The sequence below is a fragment of the Acinonyx jubatus genome, chromosome A1 (genome assembly GCF_027475565.1).
Source record: "Acinonyx jubatus isolate Ajub_Pintada_27869175 chromosome A1, VMU_Ajub_asm_v1.0, whole genome shotgun sequence".
In the NCBI taxonomy this organism is placed as follows: Eukaryota; Metazoa; Chordata; class Mammalia; order Carnivora; family Felidae; genus Acinonyx; species Acinonyx jubatus.
The window spans coordinates 139695851-139717159 of record NC_069380.1 but is presented as its reverse complement, the minus strand read 5'-3'; the positions used below and the strand labels follow the sequence as shown (position 1 = coordinate 139717159).

The 21309-nt window shown below is 38.5% G+C and overlaps 1 protein-coding gene across 9 annotated transcripts in view; it reads right to left on the bottom strand.

Moving 5' to 3' along the window:
- PDE8B (phosphodiesterase 8B) overlaps positions 1–21309 on the bottom strand; it is a 265652-nt gene that overhangs the window by 18363 nt on the left and 225980 nt on the right. For all 9 annotated transcript variants that reach the window (XM_027039572.2, XM_027039559.2, XM_053224203.1 and 6 more), the window contains 3 exons: positions 13519–13561; positions 9566–9643; positions 693–769 (listed from right to left, as the gene is read on the bottom strand). In XM_027039572.2, coding sequence (XP_026895373.1) covers positions 693–769; positions 9566–9643; positions 13519–13561 — 198 coding nt within the window. The remainder of the gene's footprint in view (positions 1–692; positions 770–9565; positions 9644–13518; positions 13562–21309) is intronic.

The following is a 21309-nucleotide window of genomic DNA, read 5'->3' as shown; positions in this document are numbered from 1 at the left end:
CACTGCTATGACTATAGTACAGTTACCACCATTTCTTGCCTGGAATTCTGGAAAAGCCCCCTAACTGGCCTCTTCTCTTTCATTCTTGCCATCTCTAGTCCATTCTCTGCATGGCAGCTGGGTGTTCCTTTTAATAAACAAACTGGATCATGTCATTCCCCGACTTGAAACTCTTCAGTGGCTTCCACTGCACAGAAACTAAAATACGAACCCCTCCTTCCAGCTCCATGTCACCATCTTCTCCCCTCTGCCCTCCAAGCTCTAGCCACCCGAACTTTCTTTCAAGTCTTCAAATACTCCAATCCTCCTTCTGTCACCTCTATGCTTCTTCATCTCTTGCTGTGCCTACTGCCTAGAATTCTCTTCTCCCACCTCGTCTTCTAACAGCCTTGCATGCTTCAGTTCTTACTTCAAGCATCATTTCCTCTAGAGAGAGACTCTGTCTGATCACCTCACCTAAGGTAAATACAGCCATAATCTGATTTTCTCTTAGAACACTATTGTTTTCCTTACTAACAGTCAGTGTAATTTAGAACTACAAATTAATTATGTGTTTATTTAATACCTGCTTCCTCTACCAGACTGTAAACTCTGTGTTATCAGTGACAAGTCATTTATCACGTCTGTCTGTAGAAACGAGCCCAGTGCTGGGCAGCCCTGATTGCAGAGTGGAGGCAGCAGCTGTCACTCACCTTTGTGATGGGAGCTTCGATGGTCATGGAATGGATCCTTGCCATGGATGGATAGCGACGATTCTGGAGGCTTGGTGCTGGGGAGAAGTAAATAAAGTTGTATCTGGTTCTGGTGGCTCAGCTTGGCTAAATATAGCAAAGGAGCCCTTCACAGACTGGGGACCTGATTCTCACCGGACTGCATCCCCAGGGCCCTCCACAAAGCAAAGGATTCACGCATCTTTTAATCCTAAAAGGTTGAGAGGTCAGCCACTACTTGACCAAGTCTAGAAAGTGTGGTTTGGTCTGGAACTATGACGGAAGAAAGGCTTTAGGAGTATTAGTTCCATAAGGGAAATTTCAGAGAAGGTTAATTGGGATCCTGAGGCCCCATCTCAACAGCCTAATATACCCTACTCACTTTACTATAAATCACCAAAGCCCAACTTTGACAGTTCCTAACTTTCAGTTCCCAGCTTCTGGCCATGGGACTGGATAAGGATATATATTTATAGATCACATCTTCTTTATCCATTCATATATCGTAAACACTCGGGCTGCTTCCATAATTTGGCTACTGTAAATAATGCTGCAGTAATCATAGAGGTGCATCTATCTTTTCAAATTAGTGGGTTTTTTCCCCTATGGGTAAATACCCAGTAGTGGAATTACTGGATCTTATGGTAATTCTTTGAGGAACCTCCATACTGTCTTCCACAATGGCTCTATCAATCTGCATTCCCACTGACAGTGCACAAGGCTTCTTTTTTCTCCACATCCTCACCAATGCTTGTTATTTCTTGTATTTTTGATTTTACCCATTCTGACAGGTGGCAGGTGATATCTCATTGTGGTTTTGTTCTGCTCTTCCCTGATGATGAGGACTGTTGAGTATCTTTTGGCCATCTGTATGTGTTCTGTGGAAAATGTCTTCATGTCTTCTGCCTATTTTCAATCTGATTGTTTGTGTTGTTGAGTTGTGTAAATTCTTTATATATTTTGGATACAACCCTTTATTGGCTATGTGTATTTGCAAATATATTTTCCCATTCACTTGTTTTTTAGTTTTCTTATTTTTTACTTTGTGAAAGCTTTTTATGTTGGTGTAGTCCCAACAGTTTATTTTTGTTTCCCTTGTCTCAGGAGACATATCTAGAAAAATGTTGCTACAGACAGTGTCAGAGAAATTACTGCCTCTGCTCTCTTCCAGGATTTTTATGGTTCATGTCTCACATTTAGGTGTTTAATCCATTTTGAATGTATTTGTGTGAATGGTGTAAGAGAGTGGTCCAGTTTCATTCTTTTGCAGGCAGCTTTCCAGTTCCCTCAACACTATTCGTTGAAGAGATTATGTTTCCCCATTGCATATTCTTCCCTCCTTTGTCAAAGATTAACGGGCCATATAATTGTGGGTTTATTCCTGGGCTCTATTCTCTACCACTGATCTATGTATCTATTTTGTGCCATTACTATACTGTCTTGATTACTACAGCTTTGTATTATATCCTGAAATCTGGGATTGTGATATTTCTACTTTTTTCTTTTTCAAGACTGCTTTGGCCATTCGGAGTCTTTTGTAGTTCCATACAAACTTTAGGATAATTTAGTCTAGTTCTGTGAAAAATGTGGCTGGTATTGTGACAGGGATTGTATTAAATCTGTATATAACTTTGGGTAGTATAGACATTTTAACAGTATTTGTTCTCCCAATCCATGAGCATGGAATATCTTTCCATTCATTTGTGTCATCTTTAATTTCTTTCATCAGTGTTTTAGTTTCATAGTACAAATCTTTCGCCTCCTTGGTTAAGTTCATTCTAGGTGCTTTGTATTTTTGGTGCAATTGTAAATGGAATTGTTTTCCTAATTTCTCTTTCTGCTACTACATTAGTAGTGTAGAGAAATGCAAAAGATTTATGTACATTGATTTTGTATCTTGTGATTTTAAAGAATTTATTTATCAGTTCTAGTAGTTTTGGGGTGGAGTCTTTGGGATTTTTTATATATAGTATCATGCCATCTGCAAATAGTAGAAGTTTTATTCTTCCTTACCAATTTGGATACCTTTTATTCCTTTTTCTTGTTTTATTGCTGTGGCTAGTACTTCCAGTACTGTGTTGAATCAAAGTGATGAGAGTGGACATCCTTGTCTCATTCCTGATTTTAGAGGAAAAACTCTTAATTTTTTTGCATTATGTTACCTGTGGGGTTTTTATATGGGCTTTATTACGTTATGTTCCCTCTAAACTTTGTGGAGGGTTAGTATAAATGGAGTTTATGCTTTGTCAAATGCATTTTCTACATGTATCGAAACGATATGATTTTTATCCTTTCTCTTCTTGATGTATCACATTGACTGACTTGCAAATTCTGAACCTCCCTTGTATCCCAGTAATAAGTCTCACATGATTGTGGTCAATGGTTTTTTAATGTATTGTTAGATTCAGTTTATTAACAATTTGTTGTGGATTTTTGCATTTAAGTTCATTAGACACATAGGCCTGTAGTTCCCTTTTTTTGTAGTGCCTGTATATGATTTTTTTAAATATTATTTAAAATTTACATCCAAATTAGCATATAGTGCAACAATGATTTCAGGAGTAGATTCCTTAGTGTCTCTTACCCATTTAGCCCATCCCCCCTCCCACAGCCCCTCCAGTAACCCTCAGTTGGTTGTATTTCCCTGATGATGAGTGATGTTGAGCATTTTTTCATGTGTCAGTTGGCCACCTGGATGTCTTCTTTGGAGAAGTGTCTATTCATGTCTTTTGCCCATTTCTTCACTGGATTATTTGTTTTTTGGGTGTTGAGTTTGATAAGTTCTTTATAGATTTTGGATACTAACCCTTCATCTGATACGTCATTTGCAAATATCTTCTCCCATTCTGTCGGTTGCCTTTTACTTTTGCTGATTGTTTCCTTCACTGTGCAGAAGCTTTTTATTTTGATGAGGTCCCAATAGTTCATTTTTGCTTTTGTTTCTGTTGCCTCCAGAGACGTGTTGAATAAGAAGTTGCTGTGGCCAAGATCAGAGAGGTTTTTGCCTGTTTTCTCCTCGAGGATTTTGATGGCTTCCTGTCTTACGTTGGGGTCTTACGTTGGGGTCTTTCATCCATTTTGAGTTTATTTTTGTGTTTGGTGTAAGAAAGTGGTCCAGGTTCATTCTTTTGCATGTCGCTGTCCAGTTTTCCGAGCACCACTTGCTGAAGAGACCATCTTTATTCCATTGGATATTCTTTCCTGCTTTGTCAAAGGTGAGTTGGCCACACGTTTGTGGGTCCATTTCTGGGTTCTCTATTCTGTTCCATGGATCCGAGTGTCTGTTTTTGTACCAATATCATACTGTCTTGATGATTACAGCTTTGTAGTATAGTTTGAAGTCTGGGATTGTGACACCTCCTGCTTTTTCTTTTTCAAGATCGCTTTGGCTATTTGGGTTTTTTTCTGGTTCCATACCAATTTTAGGATTGTTTGTTCTAGCTCTGTGAAGAATGCTGGTGTTATTTTGATAGGCATTGCATTGAATATGTAGATTGCTTTGGGTAGTATTGACATTTTAACAATATTTGTTCTTCCTATCCAGGAGCATGGAATCTTTTTCCATTTTTTTGTATCTTCTTCAATTTCTTTCATAAGCTTTCTATAGTTTTCAGTGCATACATTTTTCACCTCTGGTTAGATTTATTCTTAGGTATTTTATGTTTTTTTGTGCGACTGTAAGTGGGATCGATTCCTTGATTTATCTTTCTGTCACTTCATTGTAGATGTATAAGAATGCAACCGATTTCTGTGCAATGACTTTATATCCTGCAACTTTGCTGAATTCATGAATCAATTCTAGCAGTTTTTTGGTGGAATCTTTTGGGCTTTCCATATAGAGTATCATGTCATCTGCCAAGAGTGAAAGTTTGTCCTCCTCCTGGCCAATTTGGATGCCTTTTATTTCTTTGTGTTGTATGTATATGATTTTGATATCGGGGTAATGCTGACCTCATAGAATGAATCTGGAAGCTTTCCTTCCTCTTTGATTTTTCTGGAATAGTTTGAGAAGAAAAGGTATTAATTCTTCTTTAAATGTTTGGTAGGATTCAACTGTGAAGCTGTCTGGTCTTAGACATTTGGTGGGAGTTTTTGATTACTGATTCGATTTCCTTGCTGGTAACTGTCCTGTTCAAATTTTCTATGTCCTTCTGATTTGGTTTTGGAAGGTTCTGTGTTTCTAGAAATTCATTTCTTCTAGGCTGTCCAGTTTGGCAGCATATAATTTTGCGTCTATTCCTATTGTATTTCTCTTGTGTTGGTTGTTATTTCTCCTCTTTCATCTCTGATTCTTTTTTTTAATTTTATGAGTCTGCCTAGAGGTTTGCCAATTTTGTTGATCTACTCAAAGAGCCATCTCCCAGTATCATTGTTTTTGTTTTGTTTTCATTTCATTTATTTCTGCTCTATTATTTGCTTCCTTCTACTGGTTTTGGGTTTGATTTGTTCTTTTTTCTAGCTCTTCAGGTGTAAGGTTAGGCTGTTTGAGATTTTTGTTTGTTTGTTGAGGTAGGCCTGTATTGCTATAACTTCCTTCTTAAAACTGCTTTTGGTGTACCCTAAAGATTTTGGACTATTGTGTTTTCCATTTCATTTGCCTCCATGCATTTTTTTACTTACTCTTCAATTTCTTAATGGACCTATTCATTGTTTAGTAGCATGTTATTTAACCTTGTGTATTTGTGTTCTTTCCAGCTTTTTTCATGTGGTTGATTTCCAGTTTCATGGTGTTGTGGTTGGAAAAGATGCATAGTATGACTCTGATCTTCTTGAATCTGTTGAGATTTGTTTCGTGGCTTAATTTATGATCTATTCTGGAGATGATCCATCTACACTTGAAAAGAATGTGTATTCTGCTAGTTTTGGATGGAATGTTCTGAATACATCTCTAGATTAATCTGGTCCAGTGTGTCATCCAAAGCCATTGTTTCCTTGTAGATTTTCTGTTTGCATGATCTGTCCACTGATGTAAGTGGCATGCTACAGTCCCCTAGTATTGTATTACTATCGTTTAGTTCCTTCAGGTTTGTTATTAACTGCGTTATGGTATTTGGATGTTCCCATGTTGGATGCATAAATATTTACAATTTACTATCCATCTTGGTGTCAACCTCCTCGGGTTGATTTTGTTAGGTGCTCTCTGTGCCTCTTGAACCTGGATTTCTGTTCCCTGACCCTACTTCAGGAAGTCTTCAGCTATTATTGTTTCAGAATCATTTTCTGCTTCCTTCTCTCTCTTCTCTTTCTGGGATCCCTATAATGTGAATGTTATTGTTCTTGATAATACCCCAAGTCTTATTTTCATTTTTAATTATTATTTTTCTCTCCTATTCAGCTTGGTTGCTTTCCATTACTCTGTTCTCCAAATCTCTGGTTCTTCTGCTTCCTCTAGTCTACTATTTATTCCACCTTGTGTATTTTGAATTCCAGTTACTGAGTTCCTCATCTGCAGTTTTATGGTTTCTTTTTGTTAAGAGTCTCACTGAGATCTTCCACTCTTGTCTCAAGTCCAGTGGATATCTTTATGATCATTACTGTAAATTCCCTATCAGTAATATTTCTTTTCTCTGTTTTGCTTAAATCTGGTGCTGTGATTTTATCCTGTTCGTTCATTTGGGACATATTTCCCTGTCTCTCATCTTGTCTAACTCTCTGTTTCTGTGTGTTATGGAAGTCACCTACAACTCCTGCTCTTGAAAGTAGTAGTCCTGTGAAGAAGAGGTACTGTAGTGCCCTGCAGTGCACTGTCCTCTGTTCACCAGAACCTGGCACTTGACGAATGTCTCCTATTTGTTGTGTGCACCCTGCTGTTTTGATTGAACTGCTTTTTCCTTTGGCCCAGTCGACTGCAATGGCTCTCTTTTCCTGTTGTGGTCAGGGTTTGTTTGGTCCCTGTGTTGTTAGTAGGCCAGTCTGGGACCACCTCGGGTTTGGGTCAGTGCATGCATTTTCCAGAGAAGCAGTATCAGTGAATTTCAGGGCACTTTCCCTGTATTGTCCCTTGTGAAGCTTTTGTTGGCAGGCAAGGCCTGCAGTTGGACCAGATCTCTGCCCCTAGCAATGTGCCTGGCTGTACTTGGACTGGTGGGTGTGGTTATCTTCACCTCTACCCAGGTCAGGAGTCACTTTGGAGGGTGCTGGTCCTACTGGGGCTGCTTGCACATGACATACTTGTGGCACTGCTTTGGATGTGCTCTGGCCAAGGGTCTATTGGGAGGGAGCAGGTCCAGAGGAAAGCATGAGGGTGGGTCACACTGTGTTAGCAGGGTTTGTGTGGGTCTGCTGTGTGAAGAGACCTAGAGGCGGAGCCTGGCTGGAGAGGGTGAGTTTGCAAGAAAACTCAAGCGTGGGGTGCACTGTTAACAAGTTAGGTATTGAATGTGAGCACTAAGGTGGTTCCAGCAGGTATCCATGTATCTAGGCTGTGGGGGTGGGAGAGGAAAATGGTGGCTTTCCAGCTCTTTTGCTTCTGGAGAAGTCTTCCAATGGTCAATCCCTGCCCCTCCAGCACACTCTCTGCGGTTACTAAACAACCCTCCCTCCGGTATACTCCAGGCATTATTCAAGATGTGGTTTCTATGCTGTATTTCTGAGGGGCTGTCTGTTGTTCTATTTCTATAAGGGCAGAGTTTCCGTTTCCTCTCATCCTTCCGGCTCTCTCAGAGCCGACTGATTTTTAAAGTTCAGATGTTAAGCCTGCTAATTGTAAGAGTTCATGAAATTTCCCCCGTCTCGCTTTCAAAGCCAAATGTTATGGGGATTCCCTGTGCCTGGGGTGCCTGGCATGAGGCTCTATTTCTCTCCTCTCTCCAAGTCTGCCATCCCTCCCTCCCATGGGTCTGTTAGCTCCCAAACATGTTTCTATTCTTTCTAGTCTCCGCTCTGTGGCCTCTTCTCTACATTTAGCTGTGAAGTTTGTTTTGCCAGTCTTCATGTTATTTTCTGAGTTATTTATACTGATGTGGATTTTATCTAGCTGTATCCATGGGATAAGGTAAGGTTCCTGCTACTCAGCCATCTTCTCCATTGTTTTTTGTTTGTTTGTTTGTTTGTTTGTTTGTTTTGAACAGGTAATGCTTACATGTAGGTAAAAATTCCAAAGGGAGAAACTATCCTAAAAGCCCTGTTATATTTAAGTGATGAATCACTAAATTTTACTCCTGAAATCATCATCACTATATGTTAACTAACTGGGATTTAAATAAAATATAAAAATTTTAAAAAATAATTATAAACCTAAAAATAAATAAATCAGTAAGAGCTCTGATCCCATCAGCTCATCCTACCATTGCCTGTGAGGCAGGAAGGAGGGATAAAATCCTCATGTTACAAATGGGATAACGTAATCTAGCGAATATCAAGAAAGCTTACCTGCTGCTCAGCCATCATTACAGCCTTCTTCTGTACTTACAACCTCTACTTCTCCATGTTCTGGAGAGATGATGGTCCCCTCTCAAACTTTACACTGAAAACTGAGCTAATCTAGTTCAAATTCTCTCATCCATTATCCTGTCCATCTAAAATGTTCTATTTACATCTGAAAATATTTCAGTTAATCTTGTTTTACATTTTTGGCCCCTATCCTTTGCATGCCCTATGATTTATCCTCTTTCCTCTATGAATTATTCATCTTGTCTCTGAAGTCTTCAGTCCTTCCTAATTTATCCACTTCCCTCATAATCAGGTTTCCCATTGTGACCCATAGGATTGAAAGGTCCTTCACTTGCCCTTCCAGTTTATTCCCTTAAGTTACCATCCTACTTCTCTCCTTTCTATCACAGTCACTCACCACCCCTCCTCATGCCCCTAGAATGGATGAGTGAAATCCACTAATCTGTTCTCGGTGCTTAAGCTCACTGATCTCTGCAGCATATAATACTGCTGGCCATCTCCCTTCTCTCGCTACCCTCTTGTTCGTGGCTCACCCCCAGTTCTCTTGTGCTCTTCCTTGGCCCTATTTCTCCTGCCTCTCCTCTAACTGAAAGAATGCCTTCAAATCTAGAACCTAGACCTTCTTTTCTTTTCTCTTCTCTCTCTCTTCCCCACCTCCCTCTCTCCCTCCCCGCCCCACACACCCCTTACAGATGTTCCTCTGCTCAAAGCATCATCTATCACCCCTAGGGCTCCCAAATCCACACCTCTAGCCCGCAGTACTAGTCTTGTATTTTAGCTTCCTTGGCATCTTCATTAAAATACAAATAATCATTTTCTCCTCAACCCCCCACATGGCCATACATGGAGACTCCTATTTCCGAAAATATTACTCGTATTTTCCCAGGTACCTAGGAATGAAATGTCAAAGTCATCTTGGACTTTCCCCCCTCCCTGCAAATCCAAATGATTCCTCTTTAAGGCGTGCTTGAACTCAAATAATGTTTTGGTTAAGTTATGTTTAGCAGAGCAGAACTGTTGTGCTAAATTATGTCCCACAGTATTTCTATGACATTTTATTAAGGGTCAGGGTGTGTAACAGGTACCCTGAAAACTGGGAAGGGTTGAAGTTGGGAAGTCAGGACTCTGCAGTTCCTTTTCTCCCACTCCCACTTAAGAATGATCTAGCTATTATATTTAAAAAATGACCTGGCTATTGAAACTCTGAGCTGCTCTGGTGGTTATATGGCTCAACACAATTTAGGCCATCATGGAACAAGTGTGGAGTCATTTCAAAGAGAAGACACTATAAAAAGTAAAAAAAGTAAGAAGTGCTAAAATTTTTCAGTTTACGGAGTAAAAAAGCAAGCTGCATCAAAACTCTGCTACTTGGGGTTTTGTTTATATGCTGACAAATTCTTGAGTATATTCCCCTGTCATCTTCTATACTTTAAAAAGGCCAAGAAATCTGAAAAACTTCTTACCATCACTGCCTCGAGATGATATCGATTTCACATCAATGGACTCTTTCCTCCTGTTCTTGTATCTAAATGAATGAGACTCTAAGGATTTCAAGTTAATAATGGAAGGTGAGTTTTCAGCTTATTTACAGGTGAAGTTTAGACACATTTCCCCCTCATCAGCCAATGAAAACAAGGTTCCTTTTTAAGCACTATAAAATACTTTCAAGAAACAGCAAACCACTTTCTCTTCGACTCATCAACAACACAGAATTATCAATCATATTAATTGCAAAAGGATACTCTTTTCTTATGGCCGTTATGTAATGGTAATAGGCTTTTTATCAAGAGTTCTTTAGTTCCATTAATAAAATATCTTTTTTAAAAATAAGTATTAAAACTTGGGTGAAATTTGGGGGGGGGGTTCATTTCAACCTGAAGGACAGTAAATGTAACTGGGTCAGGAAGGCTGTTACAGAGATATTTGCAGAAGTAAAATACCAGTGAAATACAAAGAAACTTGAATTTATTTGAGAAACTACTATGGACTAATTTTAGGCCCCTCTGAAAGGTCAGCCCACCAGAGGGTCTTCTAGGTTCTCCTTAGGATGTGATTTCATCAAATGAGGCATAGTGAAAATCCCAGGAAGGAAGGGAAGAAAAGGCAGGTTTATAATCCCAACTATTTCCACAACTCACTTTTGTCCCTATTTTCTAAGGGGAATAAAGCACTTCAATTCTGCACAAGTCTTTGCTGACTTTAACCCTCAAAATGTGCTGTCACATTAATGAAATATTGAAGCATGGAGTGAGGACAAAGAGATAAAAATGTCAGGGCAGTAGAATTACCTTCAGAAACATGCATTTTCAGGGCATTGGCTTCTTGTGGGAGTAACCCAGTAGCAAGGAAAGAAACTTAATCATAACACAGAATTGTTCCCCACTGTGCCAAGACAGGAGGCACACACGCAGGTTCCAGCAGGAAGAATACATTTCTTATACATCAGTAAGTGTTCATATTCCAAGAAAGAAGAAAAAGGTGCAATAACGCTCTTTGAAGAAGTGTCTATTAATGGTGGGCCTGGGGGCTCAGTCAGTTCTAGGTGTCCAACTCTTGATTTCGGCTCAGGTCATGATCTTGCAGGTCATGAGTGTGAGCCCCACATCAGGCCCTGCACTGACAGTGTGGAGCCTGCTTGGGATTCTGTCTCTCTAACCTCTCCTCCTGCTCCTCCTCCACTCTCAATCTCTGTCTCAAAATAAATAAATAATATGAAAAAAAATTGTCTATTAACACCAAAAAAGGCACAAGAGAGAGCAGTAGATAATAGAACCAGTTCCAGAGTAACTTGCCAAAATTCAAGTCTCCAGAATGCCATCATCTACTAGCTGTATAACCCTGGCAGTGTTAACTTCTCTGTATTTCAACATCTACATCTATGAATGAAGTGGGGATGGTTACAGCATCTCATTCTTAAGTTGCTGTGTGACATAAATGAGTTAATCCATGCAAAGCACTTAACACAGTGCCTGCTACACAGGAAGTATGTAGTTCGTACTGGCTAGTGGTATTAATTACATCTGGTCATTTGCAAATATACCTTCTTTCTAGGCATACATGGGATCAGGTTATAATATTGTTCTCTTGTCTGTTTTCACTTTTTTTCTGGATCAGCTTTTTAACTATTTTAGAGTCCTAAAAATTCTGATTCAATTGAAAAAGTTAAATCATCAACTAAACTTGAATTATATTTATACAGCTAAAGACAAAAGCAGAATTTTATGAAGTTGATCTAAACACCTTAACCATACAGTTGTCTTGTGGATTCTGCCTTAATACTTCTCCTGGCCGTGGATAGGAGTTTCAGTATTTGTAAAGACACCTATAAGTAGTGGTACTTTAAATGACATTGTTAGGATCACATGGCATCTTTCAAACCCTGAAAAACTAACAGTGGTGACTCACAAAACATTCCTTTTTAGCCTCTTCAGGGACTTAATAATCATATACATTCCTAGCCTTTACCACATAATAAATTAAATCTAACTGAATAAAGATTTAAGATTAAATTCAAGACTGGGGTGCCTGGGTGCCTCAGTGGGGTTGAGCGTCCACCTTCGGCTCAGGTCAAGATCTCATGGTTCGTGAGTTCGAGCCCTACGTTGGGCTCAGTGCTGAGGGCTCAGAGCCTGGAGCCTGCTTTGGATTCTGTGTCTCCTCTCTTTGCCCCTCCGCTGCTCATGCTGTCTCTCTCAAAAACTAAACACTAAATTTTTTTTTAAAAAAGATTAAATTCCAAATTAAAAAAACCTCATTCCTGAAAATGTAGTTTCTAAATAAAACCAAAGTAGGGAAGTTAGTCTCATGACTGTGACCATGCCTGGCTAGCTGAATACTAAATCGTTCACTAGAAATTACTCCAAGATATATAATTCTTGTTCTTCCTGATATTATCTCAGCTGAAATTAAGAGAATGTAGCAACAGAAATTACTAAAAGTTTGGAGAAATTATTCTTAATAATTCATTATTCATTCTCCCAAGAGATGCTTTGGAATGAATTTACAGACCAAAGAAAACAAAGATAAAGGAAATTTAAATATCTTTATTCAATGGCAAAAGGGGATATAGTGTCAATAATTAAAAAAAATAGCGAACATTTACTGAGCACCTACTCTGCACCAGACATTGTGCTTCAATATTTACTTTAAATGTAAATTATCTTATGTGATCATTATAACAATTCTGAAAGTACATAGTACAATCTTCATTTTACCAGTGAGAAAACTTGAACTTGGAGAGATTATGTAGGTAGCTCCAAGTCAAAGAGCACGTCAAACAGTGGAACCTATGTTTTGTAAGATGGGATAGTTTCAATTTATCAATGTTTTGGGAGCATTTGTTGACCCTAATATGTGCAAGGCAATGCTGGGCACAGTAAAGGATATGAAAATGCTTGCAACATTTTTTGGCGCCTAATAAGTTCATTAAAATAATGCTCTTACAAGAGATAAACATAAAGAGAGACAGGCAGAGGCAGAGACAGAGACATAGAGGGAGGGAGGGAGGGAGGGAGGGAGGGAGGGAGGGGCAAGGGCAGAGGAAGGAAAAGGGTAGAGGAAGGGAAGGAGGATATCCAAGAGTTAAATGGCAGGTACAGTCACACATTACATACACTTTCTCCTTTATTTTTCATAACAATGAGATGCACATTGTTAATTCATTTTACAAGTGAAGAAACTAAAGCTCAGAAAGATGAACTTGAGTCTGAGTATGTTAAAATATGGTCCATCCTAGAGTCAAGGAGCGGGACTAAATAGGTAGCCCAGGGTCTAACTTTATGCACTAATGGTTGGGGAAACCACTAACAGAGGAAAGAATATCGTGTGTGTGTACACGAATAAGAAGTTTAAATTTCTGATAGACTGAATTTTTACCTCTAATGATCAGAGAAATCCAGACCTTTCAAATATAGAAGTCATCTAGTCATTTCCTCATTTGAGGGTTGAGGAATCCAAGGGTCAGACAGAGTACTGCCCAAGGTATAAAGCAAGGGAGTGGGGACTGAAATGGGACCTCAGTGCTCTGGACTTCCATGACAGGCCAACCCACATTTTCTAATTAGACAGACAACAACAGCTACGAAGAACGGGTAGCCTGACCAGGGTGTAACAACAGTGTCTCTCTCCTGGACTTCTGGCCACTCTCTTTTTAAGGTGTATCTGCTCTATATGGTCTCCAGCCAGTAAAATAAAACCAGCATGATAAAGGCATTCAGTAGAAAAGGTTGCCATGAATGAAGATTTCAAACTTTTGAAGGGATTCTGCTTTTATGCTGGCTCTCCAGCCTTCCAATATCCACACTCAGATTTTAGTAATCCACATTCTGGGGTGGTGAGTGTCAAACTACATTTCTTCAGAGTAATTTACAGACTTGAACCCACAAATGCCAGTGGAGTGAAATTGAAGTATTCTCACCTGTCTGAGAATTGTCTCCTGAATCACGATGAACCTTGTGAATCTAAAGTTGTTCAAAAAGTTTGGTAAAACAAGAGAAAGAAATTTTAAATATGGTATTAGCCACATTTCCAGCCAAGCAATTTAATCAAAAAGCTCTGAGGACTCAAGAAATCAAGAAGTTACACTGATAATATAAACAGATGAAAGATGTACATCAAGTGATAATACTATAAATGCTCCATTCATTACATTCAGACACTTATAGAATGGCTGAACCTGAGAGCAAGGAGATACCCAAGGGATGCACTTTTTACCCAGGACATCTACACCTCCACTCAGCTGTTCCCATTTTGACCATTTGAAGAAATGCAGAAAGACAAAAAGCCGTAACAAAAAAATTTTTATAAAGCTAACATAATCTATTTAAATTTCAGATGGGTTATAAAATTTTTCTGTAGTATAAAAATAATCGGAATTTAAGCCCAGGAGTTCTAAAAAACCATCCTAAAAATCTCTTCCAATGCTCAATTATGGACAGAGTCATTTTACAAAATGTATACTCACAAGATCTGAACTTTGGATGCAGCTTAACACCTAGTTCCTTCTCATTATCAGATTTTTTGTGTGTGCTAATGATTTTATGCTAATGCTCACTAAATATCCATCAAATGATGAATGAAGTCATTAACACTAGAAAACAATATACACGCTTTGGGATGTTGCATTTTTTCTGTTTATAAGTGAGACACTGTTACCAAGTTGCATTTAGCTGTATCACGCTTAAAATCATGCTCCTTTCCTGCTAACTCCACCTCCTTCCAGTCGTTTGGACAACCAAACCTTTGCAGCCACTCAATGAATGGGATAAGTTAACTTGAAAAACAAGACAGGTGAGTGTGTGGTACTATGAAGGAAGATTAGTATGGTTTAACAACATCAGCTGTAATAAATAGCCACAAGTTGCCTATATATCAGATCACGGGTACAACGTTCCAGCTTGACTGAACCATTGAAAAATAATCATGTAAAACTGACATGTTAAAAATGTCAAAACTGACATGTCAAAATGTGACTGAGGGCTATGACACATAGCAGGTCATAAAAATGGGATCCATAATTATGGGACCTTGTTATTTCTTCTGTGAATGGCTGCTTTATATATTTTCTTTACAGATGAAGACCATTTGTTACAAAGCTACTGAATACAGTGTGAATTTTTGATACTCTACCAAATGAATACAACTTTTGCCTTGCAAACTGTTTTCTCAATCAACTTTAGCTCAAAAGCAAGTCATCTTTAAATATTTAGCTTTTCTCTCTGAATCACAATACATCTCTCCCGTAGGAACAAAGTCCTATGACTGCCCTGATTACCTAAAAAGGCCATTGGCTCGTCTATTGGTGACCCCCACAGGCGAGATGACTGAACTGTGGACCTCCTACAAGGTCAACGTGGCCTTTGTGTTCTGTCTAGATGAAGCCAGATGAAGCCCAAGGTCTAGTATATACATAGCCCAACTCTGCCTTTAGGATGGAAGTGCCTTGGTCCCAGATGGCAGAAGAGGCAACAGGGAGGAGAGATGAGAGGTGCCAGGCCCATCTTCTGAGGTAACTTCCTTTCTTTCTCCAAACAGGATGTGGCATTTGGCACTTTTGGAGCTGAACTCACTGCACCCCCTCCACAACTGCTGCCCCTGAAATGGTTCATCTAACTCTGCTGGATTCTCTTCTAGGGACAGTAACACAGACTGGACATACCCTTCGATGTCACTTACTCTACAAGCAGAGGATGTGCAGGGCAAGGTTAGCACCTGCCACCTACGATCCTATTCCATGACTCATTTCAGGATCCACTGCAGCAGGTGCGGTGCCTAAGGACCTTTGCTGCTTACTCTCCAGCTGTGCTAAGTTTTTTCAGAGCTTCCACACTCAGGTTATCTACATTACTCTTCTGAATAATGTCCTTCCCCACAACCCTTTTACAACTAAAGATTCACCTGGATGAAAAAAATCTTTAAGAATTTGAATTTTTTTCTTGGAGGTCTACACCCACCCGTCATTTATGACTTGGCATGAATGACTCCACTAAAGTTATTTTCTCATAATTCTTGGTCATGCTCACTGAGTAAGTAAACAGAGAATGAGCATTTCCATAGTTTGTTGTTCTCTGGTAGGCAGCCAAGCAGGGAACATGGGCCTGAGGACTGTAGGGTAGGAAGAGAGATAAGTCAACTATGCCCATGCATGACAACAGCACCCTTGTCACCATTAAGAATCTTGATGGTTTGGGGCACTTGGGTGGCTCAACTGGTTAAGCATTCAACTCCTGATTTCAGCTCAGGTCATGATCTCACGGTTTGTGGGTTCAGGCCCCATGTTGGGCTCTGCACTCACGGCATGGAACCTGCTTGGGATTCTCCCTCTCTCTGCCCCTCCCTTGCATACACTCTCTCTCTCAAAATAAATAAATAAACATTAAAAAAAAGAATATTGGTGTTTCATGGGAAGAGGTCAAAATAACAACATTAAAAAGAATTTGAAAGAAGGTGATTTCCAACCCTAATGATGACTTTTATGAATTCAATACTGTGGATGGTGTAGACATAGCAAGAGAATTAAAATGAGCAGTAGAGCCTGAACCAGGGTGATCTCTGTGTGGAGAGCCCTGAGACCCCATGGCTTGCACCCACTTCAGCTTCAGGTGTCCTGCCAGGGCATCCCCTGTGCAGAAAGTTTCAGTAACGCCTCAGAATATGCACACATCAGCTCTAGTCAGCCAACGACACCAGGCACACACAGTCTACACAGGGGATAACAATACACTACATTCCTTCTAGGTTAGAAGAGTAGCTGTTATACCTAATTCACAAAAACAAACATAGAAAGTCAAGCAAAGTAAGGAGATGACAGTGAAGGAACTTAGTGAGAGCTTCAACAAAGAGAAATATAAAAAAGGACCAATCAGAGTTTCAGAATAAAATAACTGAGATGAAAAATACACTAGAGGAAATCAACAGTAGATCAGAGGATGCAGAAGGTATCAGCCATCAGGAAGGCAGAGTAATGGACAACACCCAAACTGCACAACAAAAGGAAAGAAGAATTTTTTAAAAATGAGGATAGGTTAAGGGATCTCTTTGACCATGTCAAGAGAACACACATTAGTATTATAGGGATCCCAGAAGAAGAAGAGAGAGAAACAGCATAAAGCTTACTTGAAAAAAATAATAGCTGAAAGCCTCCCTAACGTGGGGAACAAAACAGATACCAGTTTCAAGAGGCACAGAGAGTTCCACATCATGAACATCACAACACCTAATAATCAAAATGTCAAAGTTTAAAAACAAAGAGAATTTGAAAAACAGCAAGAGACAAATATTTATGTACAAGAAAAACCTCATAAGGCTATCAGCTGATTTTTCAGTAAAACGTTGCAGGCCAGAAGGGAGAGGCATCACATATTCAAAGTGCTAAAAGGAAAAAAAAACCCTGCAACCAAGAATATTCTGTGTAGCAAAATTATCACTCAGAACTGAAGGAGAAATAGAATTTCCCAGACAAAAAAGTAAAGGAGTTCATCACCATTACACCTGCCTTACAAGAAATGTTAAAAAGACCTCTTTAAGTAGAAAAGAAAGGACTATAATTAGAAACAAGAATATTACAAGAGGCAAGCGGATTCACAAAATAAAAATTTGTAAAAAGATGTGCATATACACAAAATGTGGAGGGGGGATAGTAAAAGTTCTTTCAGAATGTGTTCAAACTTAAGTGACCATCAACTTAATATAGACTGTTACATACTTAGGAAAACCTGTAATAGATACACATATACAAAAAGAAAAAGAAAACCAAGCATAACACTAGAGAAAATAAGAAATCACAAGGAAAGAGAATAAGAGGAGAAAAGGAATAGAGTATTACTAGAAAAACAATCAGAAAACAAAAGAAAATGGCAATAAATATCTATCAATAATTAATTCTAAACGTAAATGGTCTAAGGGCTCCAATCTAAAGACTGAATGGGTGACTGAATGGATTAAAAAAAAAAAACACCTGGAAAACAAAAACAAGGCCCATCTATATGTTTCCTAAAAGACAATCACTTCAGACCTAAAGACACATACAGACTGAAATGAAGGGATGGAAAAAGATATTCCATGTAAATGAAAGTGGAAAAAAAGAGCCAGGTAGCATACTTATATCAAAGTAGACTTTAAAAGGAAAGACTGTAACAAGAGAAAAAGGAAGGCATTACATAATGATTGAGGGATCAATCCAACAAAAGGACATACTATTAAATACCTACGCACCAACAAATTTAAGTATCTACATACCCAACATCAATCTAACAAGAAAATATAACAATTTTAAATACCTATGCACCCAACATTGAACCGCCTACATATGTAAAGCAAATATTATCAGACCTAAAGGAGGAAACTGACAGAAATCTGACATAAGATTAGGAGACTTTTATAACAGTGGATAGATCATACAGGCAGAAAATCAGTAAGAAAACAGTGGCTTTGAACAACATATTATACCAGATGGACTTCACAGATATATACACAACATTCCATCCAAAAACAGTACAGTACACATTCTTTTCAAGTACTTAATGGAACATTCTCCAGGACAGATCACATGTTAGGCCTCAAAACAAGTCTCAATAAATTTAAGAAAACTGAAAAATACCAAGCATCTTTTCCAACCACAACAGTATGAAACTAGAAATCAATTACAAGAAAAAAAAAATGGAAAAAAAATCCACAAACACATGGAAGCTAAACAACATGCTACTAAACCACCAATGAGTCAACAAAGAAGTCAAAGAGGAGATCAAAAAAATATGTGGTGACACATGAAAATGAAACATCTTGGCCCAAAATCTTTGGGAGAGAGCAAAAGCAGTTTTAAGAGGGAAATTTACAGTGATACAAGCCTACCTCTAAAAACAAACAAAATCTCAAGAATCTAACCTTACACCAAAAGGAACTAAAAAAAATAAATAAATAAAAGGAAACCGAAAGCCAGTAGGGAGAAGGAAATAATGAAAAGCAGAAATAAATGAAATAGAGACAAAAAATATAATAGAAAAGATCACTGAAACCAAGAGCTGGTTCTTTGAAAAGATAGCAAAATTGATAAGCCTTTACTCAGACTCATTAAGAAAAAAAGGGGACCCAAGTAAGTAAAATCAGAAACGAAAAAGGAGAGTAACAACTGACACCACAGAAATATGAAAAATTATATGCCAATAAATGGGACAACCTAGAAGAAACGGATAAATTCCCAGAAACATACAATCTTCCAAAATTGCATCAAGAAGAAATAGACAATGTCAACAGATTGTAACTAGTATGAAATTGAATTGGTAATCAAAAATTCCGAACAAAGTAAAGTCCAGGAACACGTGGATTCCTGGGCAAATTCTACCAAACATTTAGAGGATTCCTAGTCTTCTCAAATTATTCCCAAAAGAATGAGGGAAATAGAAGAAGGAAAGCTTCCAAACACATATTCAAGGCCAGCATTACTCTAATACCAAAACCAGACAAAGGCCCTAGAAAAACAACGGAATCCAACTACACGCCAATATCCCTGATAGAAATAGATGCAAATTCTTCAACGAAATGTTAACAAAATGAATTCAACAATACATTAAAAGGATCATGCACCCTGATGAAGAAGGAGATTCAAGGATGGTTTAATATCCAGGAATCAATTAATGACACTATGTCAACTAAATGAACAATAAAAATCACATGATCTCAACAGATGAAGAAAAAGCATTTGACAAAATGCAACATCCATTCATGATAAAAACTCTCAACAAAGTGAGTATAGAGAGAATCTCAACTTAATAAATGCCATCTATGACAAACACAATTAACATTACACTCAGTGGTGAAAAACTAAGAGCTTTACCTCTTAGATCAGGGACACCACAAGGATGTCCACTCTTACCACTTTTATTCAATATAATAATGGAAGTCCTACTCACAGCAATCAGACAAGAAATAAAATATATCGAAATGGTAAGGAAGAAGTCAAACTGTCACTATTTGCAGAGGACATCCTATACATAGAATATCCTAAAGACTCCATCAAAAAAAACTATTAAAAGTAATAAGTGAGGGGCACCTGGGTGGCTCAGTCAGTTAACTGTCCAACTCTTGATATCAGTTCAGAGCATGATCTCACAGCTTGTGAGTTCAAACCCTGTAATGGGCTCTGTGCTGACAGCACAGAGCCTGCTTGGGATTGTCTCTCCCTCTCTCTCCTCCTTGCCTCGTCACTCTTCCTCTGTCTCTCTCAAAAATAAGTAAGTAAACTTAAAAAAAAGTAATAAGTGAACTCAGTAAATTTGCAGGATAAAAAAATACAAAAATCTGTTGCATTTCTACACAGTAATATCAAAGTAACAGAAAAAGAAATTAAGAAAACAATTTCATTTATAATTGCATCAAAAATGATAAAAATACCTAGGAATAAATTTAACCAAGGAGATTAAAGACCTACATTTTGAAAACTGTGAAACAATGATAAAAGAAATCCAAGATGACACAAACAAATGGAAAGATATTCCATGCTCATGGAATGGAAGAATATTGTTAAATTGTGCATACTACCCAAAGCAATCTACAGATTCAACGTAATCTCTATCAAAATACCAACAGTATTTTTCACAGAATTATAACACAAATACCAAAATTTGTATGGGACCACAAAAGACCCTGAGTAGCCAAAGCAATCTTAAGACAAAAAAAATCTGGGGGCACCAGGTTGGCTAGTCGGTTAAGCACTGACTCTTGATTTCGGCTCAGGTCATGATCTCATGGTTTGCGAGATCAAGCCCCATGTCAGGATGTATGATAACAGTGTGAAGCCTGCTTGGGATTTTCTCTCTCCCTCTCTGTCTGTCCCTTCTCTGCACTCACTCTCTTTTTCAAAATAGATAAAAATTTTTTAAAAAGACAACTCTGGGACGCCTGGGTGGCTCAGTCAGTTGAGCGTCCGACTTTGGCTCAGGTCATGATCTCGCGGTCCGTGAGTTCGAGCCCCGCGTCGGGCTCTGTGCTGACAGCTCAGAGCCTGGAGCCTGTTTCAGATTCTGTGTCTCCCTCTCTCTCTGACCCTCCCCCGTTCATGCTCTGTCTCTCCCTGTCTCAAAAATAAATAAACGTTTTTTTAAAAAAAAAAGACAACTCTGAAGATATCACAATCCCAGATTTCAAGATAGGCTAAAAGCTATGATAATTTAAAAAGTATGGTAATGGTACAAAAAATAGGGCAATGGAACAGGATAAGAAAGCCCAGAAGTAAACCTACAATTATATGGCCAATTAGTCTATGACAAAGGAGGCAAGAATACACAATGGGGAAAAGATGGTCTCTTCAATAAATGACGCTGAGAAAACTGGACTGTAACTAAGGTAGCACTGTATGTCAACTACACTTCAACTAAAAATAAAACACATACTTAAAAAGTGGAGCCTGAAAATGTGACCGAATTGCAGCAATCTTTAACAAACTTTAACAAATGAGGAATTGCTTCTTGTGGATGAACAAAGAAAGAAAGTGGTTTCTTGAGATAGAATCTGCTCCTGATGAAGATACTATCAAGACTGTTGAAATGACAATAAAGAATTTGGAAGATCACATGTAGCTGATAAAGCAGGGAAGGGTTTGAGAGGATGGACTCTAATTTTCAAAGAAGTTCTACTATGAGTTAAATGGTATCAAATAGCATCACATACTACCCAGAACTTGTTGGGGAAAGGAAATGTCGATCAATGTGGCAAA